Below are 23,608 nucleotides of genomic sequence, written 5' to 3'. Positions count from 1 at the left end.
GATATACAAACCAGAAATCCTCCAGGCAGGAGATCTGCTGGTCCTTACAATACCAACTTTCCCACATCATGTTCACTGAAATCTGTAAGATTTCAGAGCAAAGCCCAAGCTCTTCCTCTCTGCTGGGGATCTTAGGATGTCTGTCTGTCTGTCTTGCAAATTCTGTACTGATTATACCACTGCGGTGCCCAAACGCACCAAATCTCCACCACGCCACAGTCCAGCAGCGGGTGTTGAGGGCAGGATCAGCGCAGGGCACCAGCAACAGAGACTCTGACACCGGTGTCCTTAGGGCAAGACCAAGACCTTAATGCACCCTCTTCCCTGGGCACTGCCTCTTGTTCTGCCTCCACATCCTGCCCTTCCTGGGGTGACTTTTTGCAGGGCTCTGCAGCCAGCTGCGATAGAGCCACTGCTGCGTTTCTGGTTTTCAGGGCTGGGATGCACTTTGAAGTCTGGGCTTCCTCAGTGCAGAAATGTCCAGGGGGAACGACTGGCGCACGGTCTGCTGGACTCAGCATCTGGAGAGGGAACGCAATGCAAGGCCATGAAGCTGAACGTCTCTACTATGCGGTACGTCGTCTTGAGGAGGGACAGTGCTGGCAGCAGTTGGTGTCCTGCAGGATTTCTCCTGAGGGTTTGGCATCCTCTCTCTGGATCTAGCTACACCCAAAGGCAGGTCCCTGCTGTGCCAGCCAACCTTCTTTCTTTGGAGCTGAATCCAACTTTGCTCTTGGTTTTACCTCGTGTGATAATAAATATCCCCTTCGTCATTCCTGACAGTACAAGTGGAGCTGAAAACAGCCCGGTCAGCTGTACTCTCTTCGTGGGTTGAGGATTTTAGGCCAACACAGATGTAAGAAGCCGAAAAAGATTTACGTGAGTGAATCTTGCACAATGCAAGAGCCAAGCACCACAGTTGCACGCGGCTGCCTGCCGTGAGGAGAGGCTCAGTGCCAGGGATGCGGCTGGCATCCCTGGCTGGCAGCTTGGGGAAGGCAGTGCTGGGACTCTCTCTCTGTCATTGCACACGTTAAAGGCACTGGCAGAAACGGCTGATCTCCTCGGAGGACCCACCTCTCCAAGAGTCTGCACAGTCGGCAGCCTGGATTCAGAAGGCATTTCCCGTTCAGCTCTGCGCTGTAGTTTTATCCACCGTCCATTCAAAGCCTTCTCATTGAAAGTGCCTCCAGTTTCTCATCTGTTGTGATCATGGATGTCCCAGCCAGCTCAGTTAATTGCTGCTATGTACCACAGCGAAACCTTGCTCCCCAGGGGCCCCTCTGAGAGCGAAGCTGGGGAATGAGATCCACGGGCCTTCCCACCAAGGAGAACAGAGGCAAGGAAGCTGTTTTTCCCAGCCACAAGTTAAAAGCTGAACCCTGATATGCATCTGCTGGGCTTGGATGTTACTGGTGTCCTTCTAGCTGTGCTTTTAAAGCTTAAAGCAGTTCCAGGGTACATAACTCCGTGGTTATAAAGCTTTCTAGGTGGTTATTCCATTTCCTTTTGCTGGTCCCAGCTATTCGAAGAGAGTATTAGCTCTGGTATAAGGAAACATATGGAATCCTTGGCTGTCCCAAATTCCCCGAGCAGGAGTTGCAGTAGAAGCAGAGACTGGGGGTGGGTAAAACGTATAGTTTACTCCAGCCTACGTCTTTGAAAATGAAACATGGAAACAGATATCATAAGATCCTTGGAGGGAGAAATGCAAAATATGTTGGTTTTGGGGCCTTCAGCAGAACCCATGTGCACTTGCTATTAATACTTTGTAAAGCAGCTGGACAAGGAAAACCAGCCCAAAGCAGGGATGCTCCTGCAATAAATGTCCTGCTGAAGAACAAGAAAGATTGAAGAGCTCAGTAGGACATGGGTTGGATGCCACCGGCAGGAAAACAAGCAGCTTTGGCAGGTCTAGAGGTCATTCTGCTGTCGGCTGTCACCCAAAGAGAGCAGGAAGAAGCACACATGAACTGACACAGAGTGCTTGTGAAATATTTATCCAGTGTAACATGTACTTGTAACGCTGTCAGTGATGCTAGCGTGACCCAGTACTAAGCTGGGGTCTGCTCTTTCCAGGCAGAGCGAGGATTCATACATGCTTCCAGTGTCATACTGTTTAGATATGTACAGATAAATCCGGGCTTGTGTTATGGGCTGGAAAAAACCCATAGAAAGACAGAGAGTGTGCTGATAATTTGATCTACTGACAATGCAAAACACACCTTTCTCACAACCCTGCTGAACACTGCCAGAAGATGTTAATCCTGCGGGACTGAAAGGGGAGACATGGGAAGAGTAGGCTGTTTGGCTCCTTGTCAGCTCCGTTTCTGCCTGCCTCGTCTCTTAATTCTATGTCATGGCATAACAGTTCCTCCTTTATCTGCCTCCAGTTAAATTACAACACTTCACATCTCAGCTGCTCTCTCTCCCTTGGCAGCAAAGGCACCTTTTCTGGTCTTCTACCTGCACCCTTCTCCCCAGCCCAGTTACGTCTTCAGATGACTAAATCTTCACCATCCTCACCAGAATTGTCCATAAAACCTGTTTTGACACTGCAGGTGGTTGGAAAAGAGAAGCTGGACCACTTCCACAATAAACTCTACACTGGGACAACCCTCTGCTCATACACATCACTTGCATTTGCGTCCCCCCCAAGTAAGACTTGCTTCAATGACTGCAGTCTTTATGCACAGCAGAAACATGGCTGCGAAGGCGCTGCCCCAACTGCTGCTCATCTTCACACCCCCAAACTAATCCACCAGATCACTTTTCCAACGGCTGAAAGAGGAGAGGGATAAAAGCTCGTGGAAAGCGCTTACCCTGCGGCCTTTCATCCCTCTTATCCCTGGCGCACCACGGACTCCTGCGGGACCCTGGAAGGGGAAAAGGGAAACAAAATGAAGATGGAGGAGGAGGAAGGCAGCAGCTGTTGGTAAGACCCCACATCCCTACGTCATCCGCAGGGGCCTCAGATGCAGACCCTTGACCAGCAGGTTGGTTCATTAAACTCTTGCCAAAGACATTACCGTATTTACTTGTCTATAAATGGTCTTTTTTAACTCACTGATTGTCTTTGGATTGTGAACATTTAGGCCAAGGATCCTGGCTGAGGTTTGCGTGCTTAAGTATCTGCAGCCTGTTGTCTGTGTAAGTGGTGTGATTTGAAGACAAGTCGAACATCCAGAATCCCCTCCAAAGCTATTAAAAGCAGCTGTTGCTCAGTATCTGTACAAAAATAATAATAACCAGGATCTGTTTTTCCGTTGTCCAAATACAAAATCAGACACCTCATCTTAGGTATCCAAGTTTGACCTTTTCAGCCAAATACTGATTTTATCTTCAAGTAACTGTTGCCCTGTTACTGCTGTATAAATATTCATGCTGGCAGAGAGATGCTAATTTCATTCGGACTGTTGGTGTTGTGGATGCTGCTGCTGTTCTTCTTACACTTACAGAAAGGTTTCAGGTTTTCTTTTAACGTGGATTTGTACACACTTGATTCATTAATGTGCATACAGAAAGTGCAGAAGAAAATTAAACAGCTTTTTTTTTCTGTTAGAGTATTTATCAGTTTCAAAAATTAAAGGGTATGTTCAATTAACAGGATTTACTTCTGTATTATAACTTTAAAAATACGTATTTAAAGTTAGTGCCTTTCTGCTGTCAGAAAAGAAAACCTCAAAATGACACATTCCATTCTTATTCTCTCAAACATTCCACCTCAAGTTTTGCTGTTTATATATTAATAGCTTTTACCAACTGTCAACCCTGCAAACTCCACCACAGATCAGAACAAAATTGGACTGTGATCTTCCTACTGCTTGTACCACTGCCACTAATAAAGATTTTGCTTTTGGAATGGAGGTGTCTTTCTGCATGGCATAGAAGTTCAGAATACAAATGCTTAGCTGTTCTCACTCAAGATGGAAAAGTTAGTTGACTGTAACTATATTTGTAATCACAGTAAATCTCGGTTTTGCTAGTGAGGTCAGTAGTGACTGGCACAGACAAGCAGTAGATGTGTCAGATGCCTGTTTTATAGAGATTTTTATGATAAAGACACACTGAAATGAAATTCTTCGTTGGTATTAGGAATATCCTCCTGGAAGTCTCAGCCTATCCCAAATAGCTTATGAAAATACAAGCACAGAAACATTCATTGTGATGGCAAAATGTTGAGGGAACAACTAGATATCATGCTGGAATCTCATGGAACTGTTTAGGAGAAGATGAGTGACCTCTAATATACCTATATGTATACATTATTTTCAAAATTGTGTATTAACACAAAAGACGTACCATGACTGTGAACAAGAAGGGGAAAAAGGAATTCACAAGCCTCAATTTAAAAAAGCTGAAATTAAGAGCTGAAATTAAGGGCAGAGTTTCCTACCATTGACTATACCTTTGCTTCTAATCACCTTCTACCGAATCAGCCATCAGAGCTGCTAAGGCTCACTGGATAGCTTAAGTTCAAAGATTTTAACAGTTTAGGACAAACAACAGCAGTGTGCCTCAGGTCTGGCTTGGAAAGGAAATAATGAATGTTTGGTGGAGAAACAGGCAGAAACAGCTGGAGTTAATGAGCGGGCATTTGATATTAGGGGATTATTTGATTTACTGGCTTTGTGGGGAAGTCTGACTTATTGAATTATGCCTTTTTAAAATGCAGTCTTGGAGGAAACATTTTGCTTGGATGAACTTGTTAGTTATTTGCCTGCAGGAGAACAGGGAACCAAAGGAAGCGGAAGGACCTGGGGACGCTCTCGGCTCCCAGAGCTCTGCAGAGAGGTTTCGACATCTCCAGTCAGAGCTGATGCTTCAACTCATACTGTTGTCGTCGTACCCCACTGAAGTGAGACAAAACTCAGCCTCAGCTAAAGGTATTAGTTAGTGGTGCACTAGATAGTGCTTCAGGACTGGGAGCTCTTTGCCACAGGGCCAGTGCAGAACCCACCTCTGCCAAGGACGCACTCCTGTCCTCCCCCGTGCTCATGGGCATGGAGTAAGCAGGGGGCCTGCCTAGTGTTCCAGCTGTCCCCAAGCCATGCAGCAGCTAATGTGCTGGGAAAGTTGCTAAAAAAGGGACATCTAGAGATATCCAGCTGCCTCCTAGCCTGCTGTCAACAGCAAGTGCTGCCATGAGAGGCCACAGAGCCGCTCACTGCTGGGGGCTGTGGGCAGCATCATGCTCCTTTTTTTGTAAGGGCCTGGCCAGTGCCACGCTGCTGCTCTTCAGCTAGGGATGGGTCACCCCGAGGTGCTGCTTGAGCTCAGATCTTTTCTTTCCCTCACCTCCATTGACTCGCAACTGTGAAATCTCTCCCCAGCCAGCAGCTGGCTGCAGCTGGTGGGTCCAGAGCGTCCCCGAGCTCCCCGCAGTGGGCCGAGCTGCTGCTGATCTGGAGGCCAAACCTTTGGCACTGCCCGGGCATTTCACTACTGTGATTTTCCTCCCAATTAACAACACTGTGGGAATTCACACACTGAGCAAAATCCATTCCCTGTACCCACCCAGAGCCGCCTTTCTGTTGGTTCCAGCAAACGACACACAGCAGCACTTGTGCTGCTGGGAGAGCTGGAGCTCCATCTAAACAACAGCTGTGGGAAACTGGAGCCACACTAAAATCTACCTCCGCAGCAATTGCACGCTCCGGGCACAGCTGCACATGCACCAGATGAGCCCATCCAGATGGAGGGTGCATCTGGGGGCAGCTGCTCTGCTGCTCCTCTCACTCCGGCGAGGGTCTCTGAAAATGCATGGTGCAGTCACTGCATGATGTAGTCACCACATGATACAGTCGCTCTATCGCATGATGTGGTCACCACGTGATACGGTTGCTGTGTTGCATGATGCGGTCACCTTGCCGCTAACAATTCCCAGTTGCAATAACACCTTGAGCTAGCGAGCTTGTGTCCTGCTAAAAGATTGAGTCTGGATTCTGAGTTTTGGATCTCCCACTAGGGAAATGGGCTCCAGATGTTTGAATTAAGCACCGCTATTTTTTAGCATCTCTTTCCATGTTGCTCCCACCCATTCCCCATCCCTTCCCCATATCTCTTGTTCATATCAAACTCAAATCAACTGGGACACAGTTGCTTGACTCAGCCCACGAATGCCCAGGATACGGGATGCTGATTTTTGGTGTGTGGTATTACAAGGTGATGATAGCCTTTACTTACTGTTGGTCCAGGGATCCCAGGAAAACCAACTCCTCCTGGTGTCCCAGGGTGCCCCTAAAAGGGAAGGAAGAAGAACATGCCTGGTGTGAATTCTCGGGATCTGCTCAGCCCTTCTTCCTCCAAGCGGGAAGACAGGAAAAAAGGCATTGTCGGTTGCTTGCAAGGTCAGGCAGGTCTGTTATTTGTCAGGGCAGAATTGCTCAGGGGCAGATGGAGAAGGCCAGACTGTCAAAAGCCCAGCTCCAACCTTGCTGGCAATATAAGCAGCTAGATTTTCTGAACAGCCCAGAAGAGAACGGGCTGAATTAATATGAAAATCTGTCTTTGGGTCTTGCACTATGATAGAGAGGAGGTAATTATCAGAGGGAGACAAGATCTGGCTGAGGTCCCCTCTGTTAAACTCCTAAATGAGGATCCCCAAAAGGCAGTGCACATAGCACAGCAAAACACCATGAGCGTGCTGCCCAAGCGGCCCCACATCTCCAGCTGCCCCTGGCAACTTGCTGGGATGTGAACAACAGATCCTTGTTCCCAGACCCATCTGTTTAGTAGCCAGGATGCTTGGAAACAGGCAACCCTTCAGGTGCCATAGCTTGCAGTTCCCAGTTATCTCTACTTGACACAACAGGTCCTCAGCTGATGGAGCTGCAGAACATGTGCCGAAACCCAGTGTTTCTCTGAAGGGGAGACTGCTGAACATGACTGCTGGGGAGTAGTCAAATGGCCATTCCCATCCCCACAGAGACAGGAAGAACTTGCAGCTGTTGTCACGTAACTAAAAGACCAGGAGAAGCTGTACCCTTCACTAGGACAGAGAGAGAGAGGCAGCAGCAAGAGCGAGAGAATGCAGACTTACTCCTTACCATCGACCCCTTGACTCCTGGAGGGCCTGGGGGTCCCACTGAGCCGCGGTCGCCCTAGGAGAGACACAGGTGCATGGGGAAGTGAGGACTTCTGCTAACAAGCACTCTGAGCTGGCAGCAACAGGGATCTAGAGCAATGAAACAACTAAAAGATCCACAAATAGCAGTCTATGCCATCAGATTTCTACCAGAAAGGCTTCCAATACAGAGTAATCATCACCCTCTCTTAAGTATCCATCTCATCAGAGTAGTTAAAGAACTACAGCAAGAATTAGCTAATCCTCCGTATCCCAAGAAAGCGGACTTCACTTTGCTATCAAACCGCTGAGGAACAAGAAACAAGCAATGCACTCAAGACCACCTTCAACTCCGGACAGTGCTAGGACTGGATCCCAGGAGATCTCCAGCCTTCCCCACCCAAGCCATGACATCCCTCTCTGTTCTGCAGTATCATAATCCCTACACGTTCTGGCATTTTTAGAGGCATGGATTTGAAAGCTGTGGTCATGAGGCCCTGCTGAGAGCAGGGAATCAAGTTGGAAAAAAAAGCGATGCTGCCTGGAATAGATGGCTGGTGCTTTCAGAAGGAGACCGTAGGCGTTTTGCGGGGACTCCCTATCCTGTGGCTCACCACAGTGCAAACAACAACAATCTGGAGGTCTGCGTTGACGAGGGGTTCAGAGCCAGATGTCTCCACGGCCCACCCTAAAGGTGCTATCCCTTCTAAAACAAGCCACCATTTGGCATTAAAAAAATTAACATACCAAAAAATCACTTATTAATTCCAACAGTCTTACTTATCCCCACATGCAGAACATCTCATTTCCCCTGAGTACATCCTTGGCGCTACAGCTCAGCCAAGAACGGGAGACGAGGTGTAAGCCTCCGTGAGCACCACCGTGACCACCACCATGACCTGCTGACACAAGGGCGAGTCGAAGGCATGGCTCTAGCGACGGCACATCCACTGCTCCTTTTTGGAGACAGTGGCAATTCCCACCGCAACTGCCTGTACTCTCCCTGGCAGCCCCGGTACTGCACTGGGAATTAGGTGTGTTACGTTTGTATGCCTGGGGGGATGAGGAAGGAGGAGTTAGCAAATGCTGCCAAGTAGTTTACGCCCAAAATCTGACCTACCTTCCAACAGCTAAAGTGTAAGGGGAAATATTTTCTGGGCTCTAAGCAGCTTATTAAAAACAAACCCCAGAGTTTGTGTTGTCACCAGTTGGCCCTTGTAAATGAATGCAAGGATTTTTTTTCCCCCTGAATGCATGGATTTTATTAAGTATGTCTTAACTGTATTGTTCTCTTTGATAATCTTTGGATTCTACTGGCTTCAGTCTTAAGTTTTGCAGCTCTCAGGATTGAGATTGCTGACTCAGCTATGTCTAATGAAAGCATATTTCCCACTTCATTTAGCTCACAACAGCATAGTAAGCTGTAGGATGCTATGCCAACTGGAGGCCTGGTTGAGGTTTTGATTTCACGATAGTTATTTCTGTCATCGGTAAGTTTGTCCTGGTAGAGAAGTCGTCTGATAGAAATCACAGCTGTGCTGAGGACCTCCTAGAGCAGATTTTCAAAGGACAGCCAGGGTTTGCCTGCACACCAGCATAACATCATCGTGTTACAGAGTCGATCTGCAAGATGAGGATAGCTCATGTGGTCAAGGCATTGGCACAGAAGTCGTAGGGCCAGATGTGAATTTACTGGAGTGGGAAAAAAAGATCTTCTCACGTCTCCTGCATGGCAGACCCCTTATTCCCCATTCAATTCAGGGCTGCAGCTGCCATTGAGACAGCTCACTGAGGCACCAGTTTTCTGTGTAACCACCTTGGACATATCAGACTCTTTATTCCTCTGTTTTCCTTCTGTAAAACGCAGCCCACATCACATCGTTCCTTTTACTTCTTGTATGCCTTGACAGTTTGAACTGAGCCTGCTTCTGCTACTGCCCCACCAGAGACCATCAGTGCAACGGGCTTTCCAAAGGCTGCTCCAGACAAGCAATAAAATGCATTTGCAGCGAACACAGTGTAACTGTCACAGAGCCTTGACGTCATTACCCAGAGGACAAGCCTTGAAGTAGTAAAAGCGAGAGAGAGAGAACTGATGTGTGGAATGCATCGTTTTATGCTCTTTACTATCTTTATGGCTGGCCTGTGAATAATTAAACCACCAATGAAAACCAGCAGTCTGCAACTGAGATACAATGAATGACACAGATGATTTGTCTTTGGAAGCTACTCCTGAATAAAATTTTACACTCTAATAGAAAACAAATTAATGTTCATTTACGTTTTTATGGAAAATAAAGCCATTTTTCTTCCTGAAAGAAGTACATATCTGTACTGTACACGAGAGGGCACCAGCCCTTAGTAAGCATGCCCAATGCAACCACAGGGGCAGCCGGACGGGATGGTCCTCATCAAATAAAAAGGGAAATATTTGGACCAGCCTTTGCTCGGATAGGTGGCTGCACTCTTGCACCTTCTCCGCACCTGAGAAATTGCTGACGACCTCCTGTTCAGTGCAGGCTCAGCCCTGGTCCTGCACGACCCCACTGGCAACTCAGCGTGGGCTTGGGACACACCTCTGCACAAATCTGTAACCTGAACTCCTTGGACTCCTCCCTTGAGCAGGAACATGGGGCTGATAGGTCCCTCATTCCCAGAAAAAACAGAACTGACTGTTGAATACAAGCTTTCTGGCAGATTACAAATGAATAAAGCTTAAATTTTCAGAGAACGTTTCACAGCACCTCCTTGGAGGGCAAGCACATGTTCATTCCTAAATGTGAAGTGGATTATTTTTGCCTGGCCCAAGACTAGCTCAGACACCCTGGATGTGCCGCATTCCCAGCTGGGTGTTGCACTGACATGACAAATCTCCACAATATTCCTCCTGCCCCAGTCTCCCTCATCCTGCAAAAATTACAACAACCAGTTCTTTGCAAGCAATCTTACCTTTTCTCCCACTATTCCAGGCTCCCCTACCAGACCAATGAAACCCATTAGACCCTGAGGAAAGAGAAAAGCACAATTAATTTTCAGTTTTGTTTGCTGAGAAAGTAAACAGTTTCTTTGGTCCACCTTGCTGGTTGAAATAGCACAGCAGCCCTCGTATACTGCTCAGTAATTCCTACTGGCTACCAGAGCGGACAAAGTAGCTCCCGGCCATGGGAATGTCTAATTCCACAGCTGGTTCTGCTTTAGGCGCCAGCTGGAATGGCAGCACGAGGATCTGCAAGAGCCACAACACACAGTATAGGGGATGAGTTAAGCACGTTTCAGAGAAAGGCCGAGTCCATAGTGTGGTTTTTTTGCAAGCATTTCCCAAAATGTCAGTGCAGCTTCCCCAAGAGCATCAACAGCGGGAGCCCCTGGGTTGCACAGACTCCGAGAGCTACCATCATTTTAACGGCTGCACTGGGTAGACTTCCTCTGGGTTAATCTGCGCTGCCTCAAACCCTTGTGCAAACTAATTTTGCCCTGGATAATGTCATGCTGTTGGGATGTCAGTAGGAAATAAAGGTCCAAGGACACAGCCAGAAGGGCCAGCAGGGCAGCAGATCTATCACACTACTCAGAAACTATCCTGGAAAAAAACCCCAGTCTAAGTTCAGGATTTGTCAAGATTTAACAACGTTTGGGATAATGAAGAAACAAACAGAACTGCTTTTAATTAGGAAGATGGAAACAGATGTAATCTCAAGCTAAGATTCCTCAGAATTAAAATACAGCAGCCTCCCTACCAACTTCAGAGGGTTGCTGGTCCTAGAGATGCAAGGGACTGTCCACGGTAGGCTTGCTCTCTCTCACTGCATGATCCTCATGCAAGGGTCATTGGGAGATAGATATCTATATTTAGTTCCTCCAATTAGTCTGTAACTAAAGGGATTCATCTCCTGTTGAAACACTTCATAACTTGCCCACTGTTGGCATGGACGGTGTCAAATTAAGCCATGCCCCAGCTTGTTGGATTTTAGGCAACAGTCTGAGTGGTACTGGGAGGTGGCTGCTGCGCAAGTCAGAGACAGGGGATGGATTCTCCAGCGGTATCATCCTACTCCTGTTTTTAAAAATAATTTGAAAGCCTCATAATAAATTGTAAAATTCCTCTATGCAAATGCATCTCACCTTTTCACTTCAACATCAAGGAGGTTTTCAAATGACACACTCAAGAAAACATTCAGCTTGAACAAACACAACGGGGGAAAAGCTACACTAGCAAGGCAGCTTCTGGAGTGTGGTCTCGGAAAAGGGGGAGCTTTTCACCCTGCTGTCTCCTTTCTGGGGGGACAGCGAGAAAAGAAACAAAAATTTCCTCTCTTCCTTGCTTCCTCTGCTCCCAGCTGGCCTGACACGTGTGCAGTTTGCAGAGCTCTCTGCAGCCTGCGCATCGCTGTGGTTCTGTTTACACCCGTGCATTGACAGCGTACAATGATACCCCCAGCTACAGAGAAGCATCCAGCACCCACACAGCAGCCTACTCACAGGTGGTGCAACTCCTCCTGCCACCAAAAGCCTCTCTCTCTCCATGAAGTTATGCTCATAACGTAAAGCTGTAGCACAAAATAACTGGCTTCATTGCTATTCTCATGTGTGTGAGGCTCAGCAGACCCATTGAGAGACATGAAACACAACGTGGGTCCCTCTCCAATGACTTTTAGAGGGAACAGCTGCTGACGACGACTCCAAACACCAAGAGACTTTATGTATTAACATTCCTCACACGGTGCAATTAAATGCCATCCTTTGAACATCATCGGAGACAGGAGCTCCTCTCTGAGGCATGCTGGTGGGCTCAGCTGGCTTCACCTCTTGCAGGGAGCAGCCACACACTCTGCTCTCAGCTGCCCGTGTCACACTTTGGCATGGGAGAAACATCCAGGTGGAAAGCATTTGGAAAAAACTCATGAGAGAAGGCAAAGAGCTCAGCGGGTATGTCAGAACCTGGAGTTAGATGCTTGCATTAGAAACTTATCCAGAGATGTCCCAGGAAACTGGCATGCCACTGTGCCACGATGGAAATATCAATTAACCATGGGATGACAGCTACTACCAGGAAAGCTCTACCATCCCGTCGGGGGCTGGCCGTCACCAACCCTTCTGACATCAGCACTGGAATGGTCTTTGCTGTGTTCGAAGGCGAAGCATTCCCAGTGCGCAAGCGTGCTGTGGCGGCCAGGCTGCATGGCCAGGGCACACGTGGGAGCAAAGCAGCGCTGGACTCGGCAGCAGATCGCCCAGCCCAGGAACCAAACGGAGAGCAGGCAAATTTGCAATATCTGCATATGCAAGGTTGCCACTGGGTGGCATTGCTGAAGGCTGCTGAATCAATTATCCTTTCAATTAGACACAAGTGCAGATACACAGCTGATAACTGTATCCAGTTACTGAAGTTTTCCAGTAGCCCAAGGCCATGAAGAAGGCAAATGTTGAGGCAAAGGAGAGAATGGCAAAGCAATGAGATGAAACAAGGAAAGGCATTGCTAGGCAAAAATAAGATAATAAAGTGAGAAAGAATAAATCTGTTCCTTAATTTCCAGTTTCTCAGAAAAACTGCAGAACTCTGGGAAGATGCTCTCTTTAGGATGTTTCTGGGTTACTTGGGTCAGTCCCTGAAGAAGAAGAGATCCCTGCTCTTGCAGCAGATGTTACCATTCAGAACAAGATTGTTTCAAAAACACTTCTGAGGGGCTTGGGGTGCGGCGCTGCATATCCAAACTCAGGCTTGAAGGCTAATACTTCTGATACGCCGTCCACAGCAGCATCAGCTCCCACGCCAAAAAGCCTCTAAGGAATCAGGGTCATGAAGCGAGATACACTAGTTGTGCTGCCCCGCCAACCTGGTGGTGCTCTACAGACGGTTTGCAGAGCACCGACTGCAGCACGCCAAGCAGCCCACAAACCCAACACCCTCCCGAGAGCCCTCTCGCTGTCACAGATGCGCCATTTGTTATCGCAGCTTGTGCAGAAACCTGCCGGCACTGCCAACGCGAGCCGGGTAGAGGCAAACACTGCACCTGCGGCATGGGTAAACGTCAGGATGGAGGGGGAGCGCAGCCAAAATTTCTGGCCTGGTTTTCACTTCAAAACTGGGGAAAATTCTGTCTACACTGGTAGATCGTGTTTCTGCTCAAGGGAAGACGTCACTGCTCCCTGTGTAGCCAGCAAGAGGAGCATCCCACGGTGTGACCATGGTAGAGCAGGGACTGAAGCAAGACGGCAGAGCAGGGACCCTGTGACGTGGCCAGGCTTCCAGCACGGTAGTTCTGCAGTGTTTGCAGCCAATGCTGTCTGCTCTGGGCTAAATTAACTAACGTTGCTGTGTCTGCAAGCAGACGCAAAACTAGATAGATATGTCTAGACAAAATAAATCTTAGTAAATTATTGGGAGTATATGAAACAACTGGGGGAGATTGGGTAACAATATTCTTCACCAGCCAAAATGGGATAGGCACTAAAAAGAACACAAGAAGCAAAAGATTTAGGTTTTAAGGACCAGAATAGCCACCGGTAGCAAATATTAAATCAAAGCAGACATGAATTGTGGCCATTACACTAAAATGGCTGCGGCATAACATATTTTTCCCAGGTTCCCAGGGTTGAAAAGAAGCCCTGCATCAAACACGACTCCAGGCAGTGTGTGTAATGATGCACGTGAAGTCCCAGCAGCGGTGGCTGCCCGGATAAAGGCCCACAGTATACAGGAAAGAATGTAAAACATTTATATTAGACGGGGAGTTCAGCATGTCGCTCATGATTCAGTCTGCTGTATTCCCCAGCCAAGGGCATGGCGGAAAAGGGATGGAGATTGTTAAAAAGTTGCTGGGGGCTTTGGGGGAAGGAAAGGGGGGGACCGGCGGGCTGTAATTCCTAACTCCTGTCTGGCTTACCCCATTTATTGTCCAGCCCTGTCATAATTAAGCCCCCCCTCTTGGCTCCATCAACAGAGAGCAAGTCAGCAATGAAGCCTTGCATAAATCATAGCCCATTTGAGAGAAACAACCGAAAGGCGAGCCCAGCATGAGCAGGGTCTCCCAGGGACGGGACCGCCAGTCGCTCCCAGCAGGAACCGATCATGGCCTTTCTGTTTTACTGGTTCGCTAGAACTCAAAACAAAACAAACCAGGGACAAAGGACGGGAGGGAGTAAATGTACAATCCTCCCATTCAGATGAAAGAAAGGGAAAGTAAAACAGTAAATATCACAGTTTAAGGGAGGACGCTCTGACCCGCAAAGAAAAGCCATGTGGTTTAACCCCCTGTGCACCGGAGCTCAGCCGTACCCCGAGGCTGCGTTGGGTTCCCACTGCCCTCTGGGGAGCGAGGGAAGGAAAGGTGGAGACCTGCTAACAAAACACCTCCTCAGCTCAAAGAGGCTGCGTACACCACAGTGCCCGTAAACCCCTGAATGAGAGGTCTGCGGCTCAGAAAGACACTCTGGAGGAGAAGGTAAATGCATTGGGAAAGGTGCTGCTCTAAGACATGGAAAATGCCAGTGCAATTCCCTGCTCAGTTCTCAGCGACCCACCTGAACTCGGTCAAGTCAATGCATATCTCCGCAGGTGAGGCCCCACCTGCAAAACTGACATTATAGCACATCCCTCCTTTGCAAGAGCAGCACAAGGAAAATACATCAAGGAGATAACCAGTGGTGCTGGTTTCCTTTAACAGATTATTTTAGAATAATATCTGATATTGCGACAACGTGCTTCTCCCTCGAGGGAAGAGATACCCTCAAGGGGCCGTGGAGTGACTGCCCTTCCCAGCACGGTGTGATGGGTGCGTGGCTGACCCCAACATTGCCACGCAAGCGAGAAGTGCTGTCACTTCTTGTACAGGAGGAGGGATTCAGAAAGCTGTTCCTGCCATGACAGGACTTCCTCATTCCCATAAAGGACATAGGTCTACCTTAGCCTCTTTCAGCTGGCACAACTCTTCACGGATATTTTCAGCCTCTAGTGCAGAGCAGGGGGGGTCCATGGGCTTGCAGCACCCTTCCCCAGTTTGCTCTCCTGTCTTCTGCTGGGTGTTGCTTCTCCCGCAGGACTGCCTGACCTTCAGCACGGACATTTCGGTGGCATTCTCCTGCTCTGCATTCCCAGCTCCAGAACAGGAAGGCTGGTGGCCTGGGCCAGAGGCCCCGTATTCTTCTTCATATTCTTCTGCCTCCATCTACTGGCAAGGAAGGGTTAAATCACACATTTCCAGGGTACAGGGGAGCCCAGCAGCTGGAGTCCTTCCAGCATATGAAGACAACAAGCATCTTATGAATGAACTTCCTGAGTCAGTGTCCTTGCAATAGGAAAACAATGCATCAGGGACTGCCCTGTGGCTTAAAACCTCATTTTTCCAACAAGAGCTCAAGTGTCACTGGAAACCTTACAGAAACTCCCATGTCTGCCTGAACAGATGTCCCTTAGAAAGGGAAGGGAACTCCAGTGAGATGGATGGCTGATCTTTTCTCATGCTGTTATGCTGGGGGTTTCCACTCAGAGGGAACTCGTATGGAGGGCAGAGCAGCAAGTTTGAAAAGTTTGGCCACTCCTATTGCGCCTACGGAACAGAAAACATCAAGGCCTCCACAAGAGAAAACAGGGGTGAGATGAAAGTGTCTTTTAGTGCCAAGTGACCTTGGTAGCCCGACCTCTCAGAGCTCTGCAAAAAGCCAACCCAGCCCCAACACCAAATGCTGAAGCTTAGGTGGAGGGAGGAATGAAAATCCAACACTCCAGCTTTGTTCAGCAAAGGTGTGATGGGAAAGGAGGTTATTTCCCACGAACCTGGTGCAACATTTTTGTTCTAATGACTTGACTGGTACGGAAATGGAAATTCTTTCTGGGTGATATTTCTAGACAGAGGCTAATTGACTAAGAATAATACAGGCAGCTTTCGTACCACTGTGCTGGTTTCAGTGTCAGCAGAGGCCAGCTGTGTTTTCTTTTTGGTGAACAGTGCCTACAGTTTTCATCCAAGGTCAGTCCTGAGGGATGTTAAGGAATAATAATCCTAATGATGCTTTGTCCTTCAAGGACAACATCTTGTTAAGGATCTCAAAGCACCTCTAAATATCCATTTTTAACTGTAATACAACAGTATCTGTAGGTGCCACCTGAAAACAGGAGGCATTGTGCCAAACACTGTTCAGAGCTGTCTCACGCCTTCCACAGAAGGGGAAACTGAGGCACAGAGCACTGGAAGGTGTTGCCTGAGATCGTGCAGAATCTGATAAAGCTGCAACTAGAAGTCACATGTGTGGAACCACTTTGCTTCTTCTGTTGTTGCTCTTCATGGAGTAAATTATTAACCACAATATAGAAACACCTCTAATTTCCAAATAGAAATAACTATCCTTGATATATACTGAGACTCCTCAGATTGCTGGTACTGAAAAGGATCCACATTGGTTTTTTGGACTTGCTTGGTCAGAAACCCATGGAAGAAGCGACCCTCAGCTGTTGCATACAGCGGAAAGAAGAGCCAGAGAGGCTGACAAGCTGAACTAAACCAAACTTGCTGACCATTCGGCAGGGAAAGGGCTGGGAAGGACCGCTGTGCTGAGAAGCAACACCCTCTTCCCCAGGGCCAGCTGCTGCAGCGAGCTTGGTGTGGTCACATACGAAAGCATTGAACATGTTGGAGGCTCTGTGGCTGCAATTTCAGGGTTGGTGGTGGACAAGTTGGTTGGTTTCAATCACAGAGACATGGGAACAATTGTTTCTTTTTCCTTGATGACTGTGGTTCCCCTGAAGCCTACAGGGATGATGCATGTCCCCTGCTACCCCAGCAGAACGTTCTCTCTTGCGGTACAGTGAAACACAGCTCAGAGCCTCTCTTCCCCAGGGCTTGCTTTCTTCAGCTGCTGTCTCCTCTGCTCCCCCAAAAATCCGACAGGAGTCAAAGCAGCACAGATCCCAAAGCAGAGGATCCTACCCTTAAAACCTACATAGGCAAAGCCTGGAAACCACCCTTTTAGGGATAAGAGGAATACACAGAAATGCGTAATCTTTTTCCTGGCCATAGCTTTGCTTCCTTGAGAAGCACAGCGGTCGTATGTGCTGTACCGCTGCCAGTACTGACAGCACATCCACCTGAACTGTGACTTTATCAGAGCGCTCTACCTATGGGAAAACCTCCAGTTTAAAATAGACACCATGGTCACTGTCAGTGCTGTTCACCAGGAGCTTCAGCCAGATTAAGAGCACCCCAGCTGGAGCACCAGGACTATGGACAGGTTTGAGGTGGCCAGAAGCCCCATCCTCTGCCTGCAGCCTGGTCATCCAGGAGACATTGTACAGAGGCGGTCATCAAACAGACAAGGAAAACAAAGAGTTTACCTGCTCACCAACTTTCCCTGGTCGGCCATGGTTTCCTGGCTCACCCTGCAGGACAAGGAGAGACAAGGCACACACGTTACTTGTTGCTCCCAGTCAGACCCTTGTGATTCTTTGTACACCCATGATTTGGGCTGCTGTGTGCAAATCAAGGAAAAACAGCAAGAAACGTCATCTTACAAAACCCAGTATGACCTTAAAGATAATCCAAAGCAAGAAACACAGCTGACACAAACACGGAGCAAAGATTCACTGATCTGGACAGAAATGCCCCAAAAGCAGCTGGTCCTGCTGTGGTAAAATAACCTTCACAAAACCAAACTCAGACACTGAAACATAAGCTGCCTGCTTTCCTGTAGCATAGCCTAGTCCTGGTTGCTTTATCCCCATGTTTAATAAGGCATGAGTTTTCATCAGAGATGTTCCTGAAGCTGGGGTGTTTCTGACCCAAGTAAAACAGAGAGGCAAAGACAGAAACAAATCAACAGCAGGAAGAAAGTAGGAAAAGACCACGATTAACCAAAGAATTTGAGAAGCATCTAGGGAAAGCAAGAGTGTGGACACGATGGGAAGGTCTAGCTCCTGAATGACAGAGGAGAAAAGATCCAGAAAATTCACCTGCTGGCAGAAGCGTCACAAGAAAAAAAGACAACCCAAATATTCCCAGGCAATGCTGCACCCTGATTCTGCTCTTGCAAAAGCTCAAGCATAGGCATGTTACTGTCACATGGAGCATCCACATGAAAACCACAGAAAGAACTCACATGAGCTAAGTCAGTGCAGGATGAGAGAAATTCAGAGAATGAGAAAAATGAGGGGTGAAGAGAAAAGCAGCAGGAGGAGAAGAATTTCAAACCCACCAGGGATAAGGGCAGCCGTGGCACCACGCGAAGGCCGGCGAAGTGCCCCTGGACAGGCCATCCAGAGGCCAGACTCACCGCTAACCAGGATTGTCTCCGGGTGACGGCAGCTATATTTTCTCAGTAGGCAGATACTCCAGATGTGCTGCCAGACCACATTTTTGCTATTTACTGTTTGAAGAGGTTGTTTTTGTTGGGTTTTCTCTTTCTTTTTGAGTGTGGGTTTGTGGAGCGTACTGCCCTGGGATGGCTCCTGCTGCTAATTAGGCAGCAAAGATAGGAATGATGTGCATTGTTTTAGAACAAAAACGTGGAGAAGCAATGGAAAATAAGATGAGATGGTGGGGGGGCGTTGGTTAATATCAAAGGAGGAACACACTTGTTTATAATAAAGCACATGGCTTAAAAAATGCACCATCGTTCTTTTTGCTGAAGAAACCAAGCAGAAGCAGAGAGACCAAAATTCAGAGAAAAAGAGAAATCCTCAGTGTCCCTTGTCCTCTCTGGAATGAATACCCTAGGCTTGGACCATGGTAAAGTTGAGAGAAGATATTTCCTTCTTCCTTTCCTCCCATCCACCCACTGCTTCTCTGATCATGAGCAAACTCTTTCCTCACCTTTAGACCATCAGGACCCGGTCTCCCTGGAAATCCCTTCCGGCCAGATCGACCCTGAAATACATGGAAGAACAGTAAACATAAAAGCTTGCAGCTGCCCTTGGTCACAGCAGTGCATCTGTGAACTTACAAGCAATGCTCCGAGTGAATTCAGGGTGCTAGGGATGTAGCAGTCCTTACTGAGGCCAAGGCAACACAAGAGGAAAGCTCTGTGTCTCAAGCGACACCGGGTTTGATCCATGGGGAACATGCCTAGGCAGCTACTCCAAGCTTCAGCCCATTTCTGACCCTCCAGCTCCATTCCATTACTTAAACATCACATCAGAAACATTATGCATGGACTATAATCAACCGAGCCAAGGGCTTTGCTGCTGCCCTTTAGGTTATCATGTGCTGCATTCAGCTGGATTTATTCTACTTCCAGCAGTTTTCTTGTAGCAATGCAGCAAGGACACCAGCAGCCTGAGCATTCAGAGATGGTACTTTCCTAACGCTGTCAGGGACTCGGCCATGCAAGCTTCCTATGGGCTCCATCCCTGGCTCCATCCAGAGAGGATTTGGGAGTAGGACTGTCCCTACAGTGGGGGAAGACAGGCTGACGTTCACATCTACAGCTCAGAAAAGCAGAAATAAACCTGCAGACCAAAAGGTTCATGTTGAGCTTTCCCTTTGGCTAGAAGAACATTTATGGTGCTGTCCCAGGCACTGGAGTAACTGGATTTGTTCCGTTGCTCCAGAAAGGAATAAAAGTGTCTACCAGAATAGTGGAGGAAATGCAAGATAAAACATTTATTTTCGATCCACCTAGAAGCTCCAGCACAGTTACCAATTTTCAAGATACTTTACTATCCTGCAATGACAATTATGTACATAAACATTAAAAAATCCCGAGCTGGCAAGCTCACAGATACGATAATATTCTTTTTGCTGCTTCTAACTGTATTTCTGTGATACATCAGTGAGTTCAGAGTGATGCAGAGGTCAAAAAGGACTCTGTTTCACTGTCTGGTCTTTTTTCTGGCTTTTCCCTCTACTCATTGAAAAATACTATAAATCAAGGAAGAAACATCAGGGCTGGTTACAGAGATGGTTTCCAGTCAATGCGCTTTACCTTGAGGATGAACTATTTAAATGTTAGAGGGTTTTTCAAGGTCTGAGACTTTAAGCAAGTTATAAAATTAGAGTCCCACTCAAAACCCTGTGCAAGACACTTCCTTGACTTTCAGCCATCCTGGATCAAGCAGTTGGACCAAGCCCTGGACAATACAATATTTCTTAGAAGGGCAGATCACTTTCCAAACCAGGAAGTTTGAAGCTTTATGTTAATTTAACTACAATTCCATTGCAAGGTCAACAGAGCTGGTAGTAACTGAGTAAATGACTGAAACCTACCTCTGGGCCAGGGACTCCTGGTGGTCCTAAGGGTCCTTCATCTCCCTGAGGTGAAAAGAAATTAAAATAAAAGGCAAAGTAGTGACAAAATTTGGACTCACCATGCAACAAGAATGAAAGGTCTGCAGTATGAGCAGCCATTAAACACAGGCTGTGTGCTCAGCTGGCACATTTTAACAACCGAGTCCTTCTGAATCTTAGAGCAGGCAGTTCAGCACTTCTGAGGTTTCTCATCTCCCTTCCCCATCTCAGGAAAAAAAAAATCTAACGTCAAGTCCTGCCAGTAAAGGCCATCCAAAATTTGACCAAAGTCAACGCCAGTTGATTGGGCCTATCATGGGCTGGATTTGACCCGTAGGGTACTCTGGACATGCTCACATGACTCTGCTTCATTTGATTTGGCAGGGATACGAATGCTGTAGAGCTCTTACTCTTGTTCTTTCTTTCTTCCCTTTTTTTTTTTTTCCCCCACAAAAAGGGTGTTGTAAAATTTCCCACAGAACCATTTGGCAACTGTACGAAGGTTTCCCTTTTGCTTTCAAATGGGACTATACATGCTGCAGGATGGAGCTATCTCAAAATCTCACACAGCAATTGGACTCGGTCCTCTCCCTTGGCTCTACACCAATTTCTAATGTGATAGGATCAGATCTACAGTTTCTAGGAGACCTTCAATTAAGCTTCGCAAAAATTATCTCAAGTGTCTAAAACCAACTGCCAAGAGAGAAATTAAAAGCACCCTTGGCAGCCACAGTTCTGGCTGTTCTCATTTAGGTGGTCAGCCGTGGTAATGAAGTGGCACGAGCTGGCGGGCTGAAGACGGGACTGGAAGTCAGGAACCCAGCTCAATGGGCTCAGACAAAACACCCACAATATGCCACATTTCTAAAGATGTAATCCACAGCCTTGACCTACCGCCTCAGGTAACAGCGGCCATAAAGGCACAGTGGTGTGGTCTGGTGCACATTCGAAGTCCTTCAGCACAGCTTATGTCGAACTCCATGTCCATGTCTTCAGTCTTACTTTTACACTCACTAACTAGAGTAAATTGAAGGCAGCTTGGTCATGCCTGCCTGAACCTGGAATGCAGGGCTTCGATTCCCTTTGTAAATCGCCTAGAATTTTTTTTTCCTATTTCGTGCAAATAAATGAGCTAATTTGCATTAATCCCATTTAGAGAGCAAGCAGAAGAGTTCCCAGAAGTTAAGAATTACTAGTGCTATCAGACCGAGCTCCAGCCCATGCATGCACGGAGTATTATTTGCACAATGTCTCATGACTCTGGACAAAAAACTTAACGGGCCTAAATGGGAAGAAACTACACTGAAGTCACTGGAGTTACAAAAGGATAAACAGAGGGCACTCAGGCCTTCTCTGCTGGTGCTATAAAGTATTTGCAGCTCCAGGACAATAAAATCAATGACAATTGTCCCTTGTTAGTGATTGTGAGTGGAATGAAGCTTTAAGTTTTCAAATGAAGTGGTAAGTGAAAGCTGCAAGCTCTGAGATGCTGGAGCAAATGAATCTTTGCAGAACAGCAATTTCAGTTTATGTGCTCTCTTTACATAAGGATATTGCCCCGTGTGAGAGAGTGGAGACTGCAGGTCTCACAGTTGAAACAAAACACACTTAAAAGGAGCAGAAAGCAAAAGCTGGGTCAGGGCATGCCCGTGCAAGGGGATGTGCAGGGAAAAGGGCATTAACACCCGTTCTGCATGCGTGTGGGTGTGGGGGAACAGACTTTAGAAGAAAAGCCAATGCAGAGTGTTTAGGGTCAGCAGATGCCAGCAGTGACTGGAAGCAAAGATCACAGGGCTACAACTTAGTGGAAGCTCCTCTGCTGCGGGTCTCTGATCACTGAATATTAATATCTGCTTCCAGATTTAGAGGGACCGGAGTATTTAATTAATATTCAAAATTCATCATTATTCTTTAAATTCAATCTGGTTTTGGTCTGAAGACACTCACCTCTTGTCCAGGCAGTCCTCTTGGCCCAGGTAAACCTCGTGCTCCTGGCTTTCCCTGAGAAAGAGCCAAAGGAAAAGATACTCAGAAAATAGAAACATAAGCTCAGAAGGGCAATTAAAATGAGAAAGTCTCTTTCACAGCCATGGGACATCATCCAATGTCAATTTTGTTACAGAAAAAAAATTGAAAAAAAGAAAACCCTGCACTTGGAGGGACCTCAAGTCAAACAGACCAAGCTGAAACGCTGGCCAGGACAATCTTTAGGAATCTTCAGGGCTTTCTCTCTCCCCCCCTTCCCACTACTTTGTTTTCCCTGGCTGCTTCCCACCCCACACAGAACTTCAGTCTCTGCTCCACTCACCTTCAGGCCTTCAGGACCATTTTCTCCTGGTGGGCCAATGTCACCTGGGAAGCCCTGAAGAAAATGAGAAATAGTCAGGGTGCATAGGTGGACTTTTATAGTCAGCTTCAGAGGAAAGGCTCTGTGAGAGTTTTAATTAAAGGCTAAGGGCAGAGACATTTGTTACGCGCTGGCATTGTCCGTGTGTGGGCCACCGCGCGGCTTCTAGACGGAATGAACAAGACAATGGGAGCAGCACTATCGGTTTGATTCAAGAGCAGCCTTTCCCAGCAGTTCCCTTTAGGTCCATCTTCTTAGAAGATTTATTGCTGTGAGGGCCTCCCTGTCATCACACAGCTAAAAACAGCAATTTGGGTTTTAATTAATCTTTATGAGTCAGTGCATAATCTCACTGCTCCGAGAAACGAACTGCACGCCTCAGCGACAAAGGGAAGCAGGCGAGGAATTAGGAAAGGTGCTGACATGCTCATTAGCTGCCGCCTTCAGCCAGGCAGTGACTCCTTTCCACCCACCAGCCCTTTGCTGGGGAAACAAAGGAATCTGTGGTTATTTCCAACAGCAACAAAGAGGAACGATTGCTAAGTGGCAGCACTCGACTGAGAGCCCTTCCAGACCCAGCAAAACACCAGAACACTGATGAAGGGAAAACAGACCATCAGTTGTGCTGGAAGCGGCTCTCTAGCATCTTACAGACATTGTCTGGTTGCTTATGAAGGAGAAAAATGACAATGTGCCGGGGGAAGCTGGTCCTGTGTTTAAGGTATCACCGTGACAATTTTTTTGGTAAGGGCAGTAAGGGTCTTTTTCAACTTGAAATGGTATTTTGTGGGGGGAAAAACTGAAAAAACCCTCCACAATATCTATGACAAAAAGTGGAAGGAAAAACCAGGAAACCATGAGATGTAGAATGGGTCACGAGCCCCATCTTGGTCCTCCCTACCACTCATCACCACTCATGTACCATCATACCCTAATAGAGAAGTGAAGCCCTACACTGAGAAGAGGAGGGTAGGTGGAAAG

The 23,608-nt window shown here is 47.4% G+C and overlaps 1 protein-coding gene across 4 annotated transcripts in view; it reads right to left on the bottom strand.

The window, feature by feature from the left end:
* Positions 1 to 23,608, bottom strand: part of COL27A1 (collagen type XXVII alpha 1 chain) — a 217,981-nt gene that overhangs the window by 54,067 nt on the left and 140,306 nt on the right. For all 4 annotated transcript variants that reach the window (XM_009476232.2, XM_087753107.1, XM_087753108.1 and 1 more), the window contains 9 exons: positions 22,589 to 22,642; positions 22,228 to 22,281; positions 20,260 to 20,304; positions 18,868 to 18,921; positions 17,394 to 17,438; positions 10,016 to 10,069; positions 7,050 to 7,103; positions 6,187 to 6,240; positions 2,823 to 2,876 (listed from right to left, as the gene is read on the bottom strand). In XM_009476232.2, the coding sequence (XP_009474507.1) occupies positions 2,823 to 2,876; positions 6,187 to 6,240; positions 7,050 to 7,103; positions 10,016 to 10,069; positions 17,394 to 17,438; positions 18,868 to 18,921; positions 20,260 to 20,304; positions 22,228 to 22,281; positions 22,589 to 22,642 (468 nt within the window). The remainder of the gene's footprint in view (positions 1 to 2,822; positions 2,877 to 6,186; positions 6,241 to 7,049; positions 7,104 to 10,015; positions 10,070 to 17,393; positions 17,439 to 18,867; positions 18,922 to 20,259; positions 20,305 to 22,227; positions 22,282 to 22,588; positions 22,643 to 23,608) is intronic.

This window comes from Nipponia nippon, unplaced genomic scaffold (assembly GCF_047370975.1).
Source record: "Nipponia nippon isolate SJK-2023a ecotype South Korea unplaced genomic scaffold, ASM4737097v1 scaffold_16, whole genome shotgun sequence".
NCBI lineage: Eukaryota > Metazoa > Chordata > Aves > Pelecaniformes > Threskiornithidae > Nipponia > Nipponia nippon.
The sequence above is the reverse complement of the archived record's forward strand: the minus strand, read 5'-3'. Positions and strand labels throughout refer to the sequence as shown.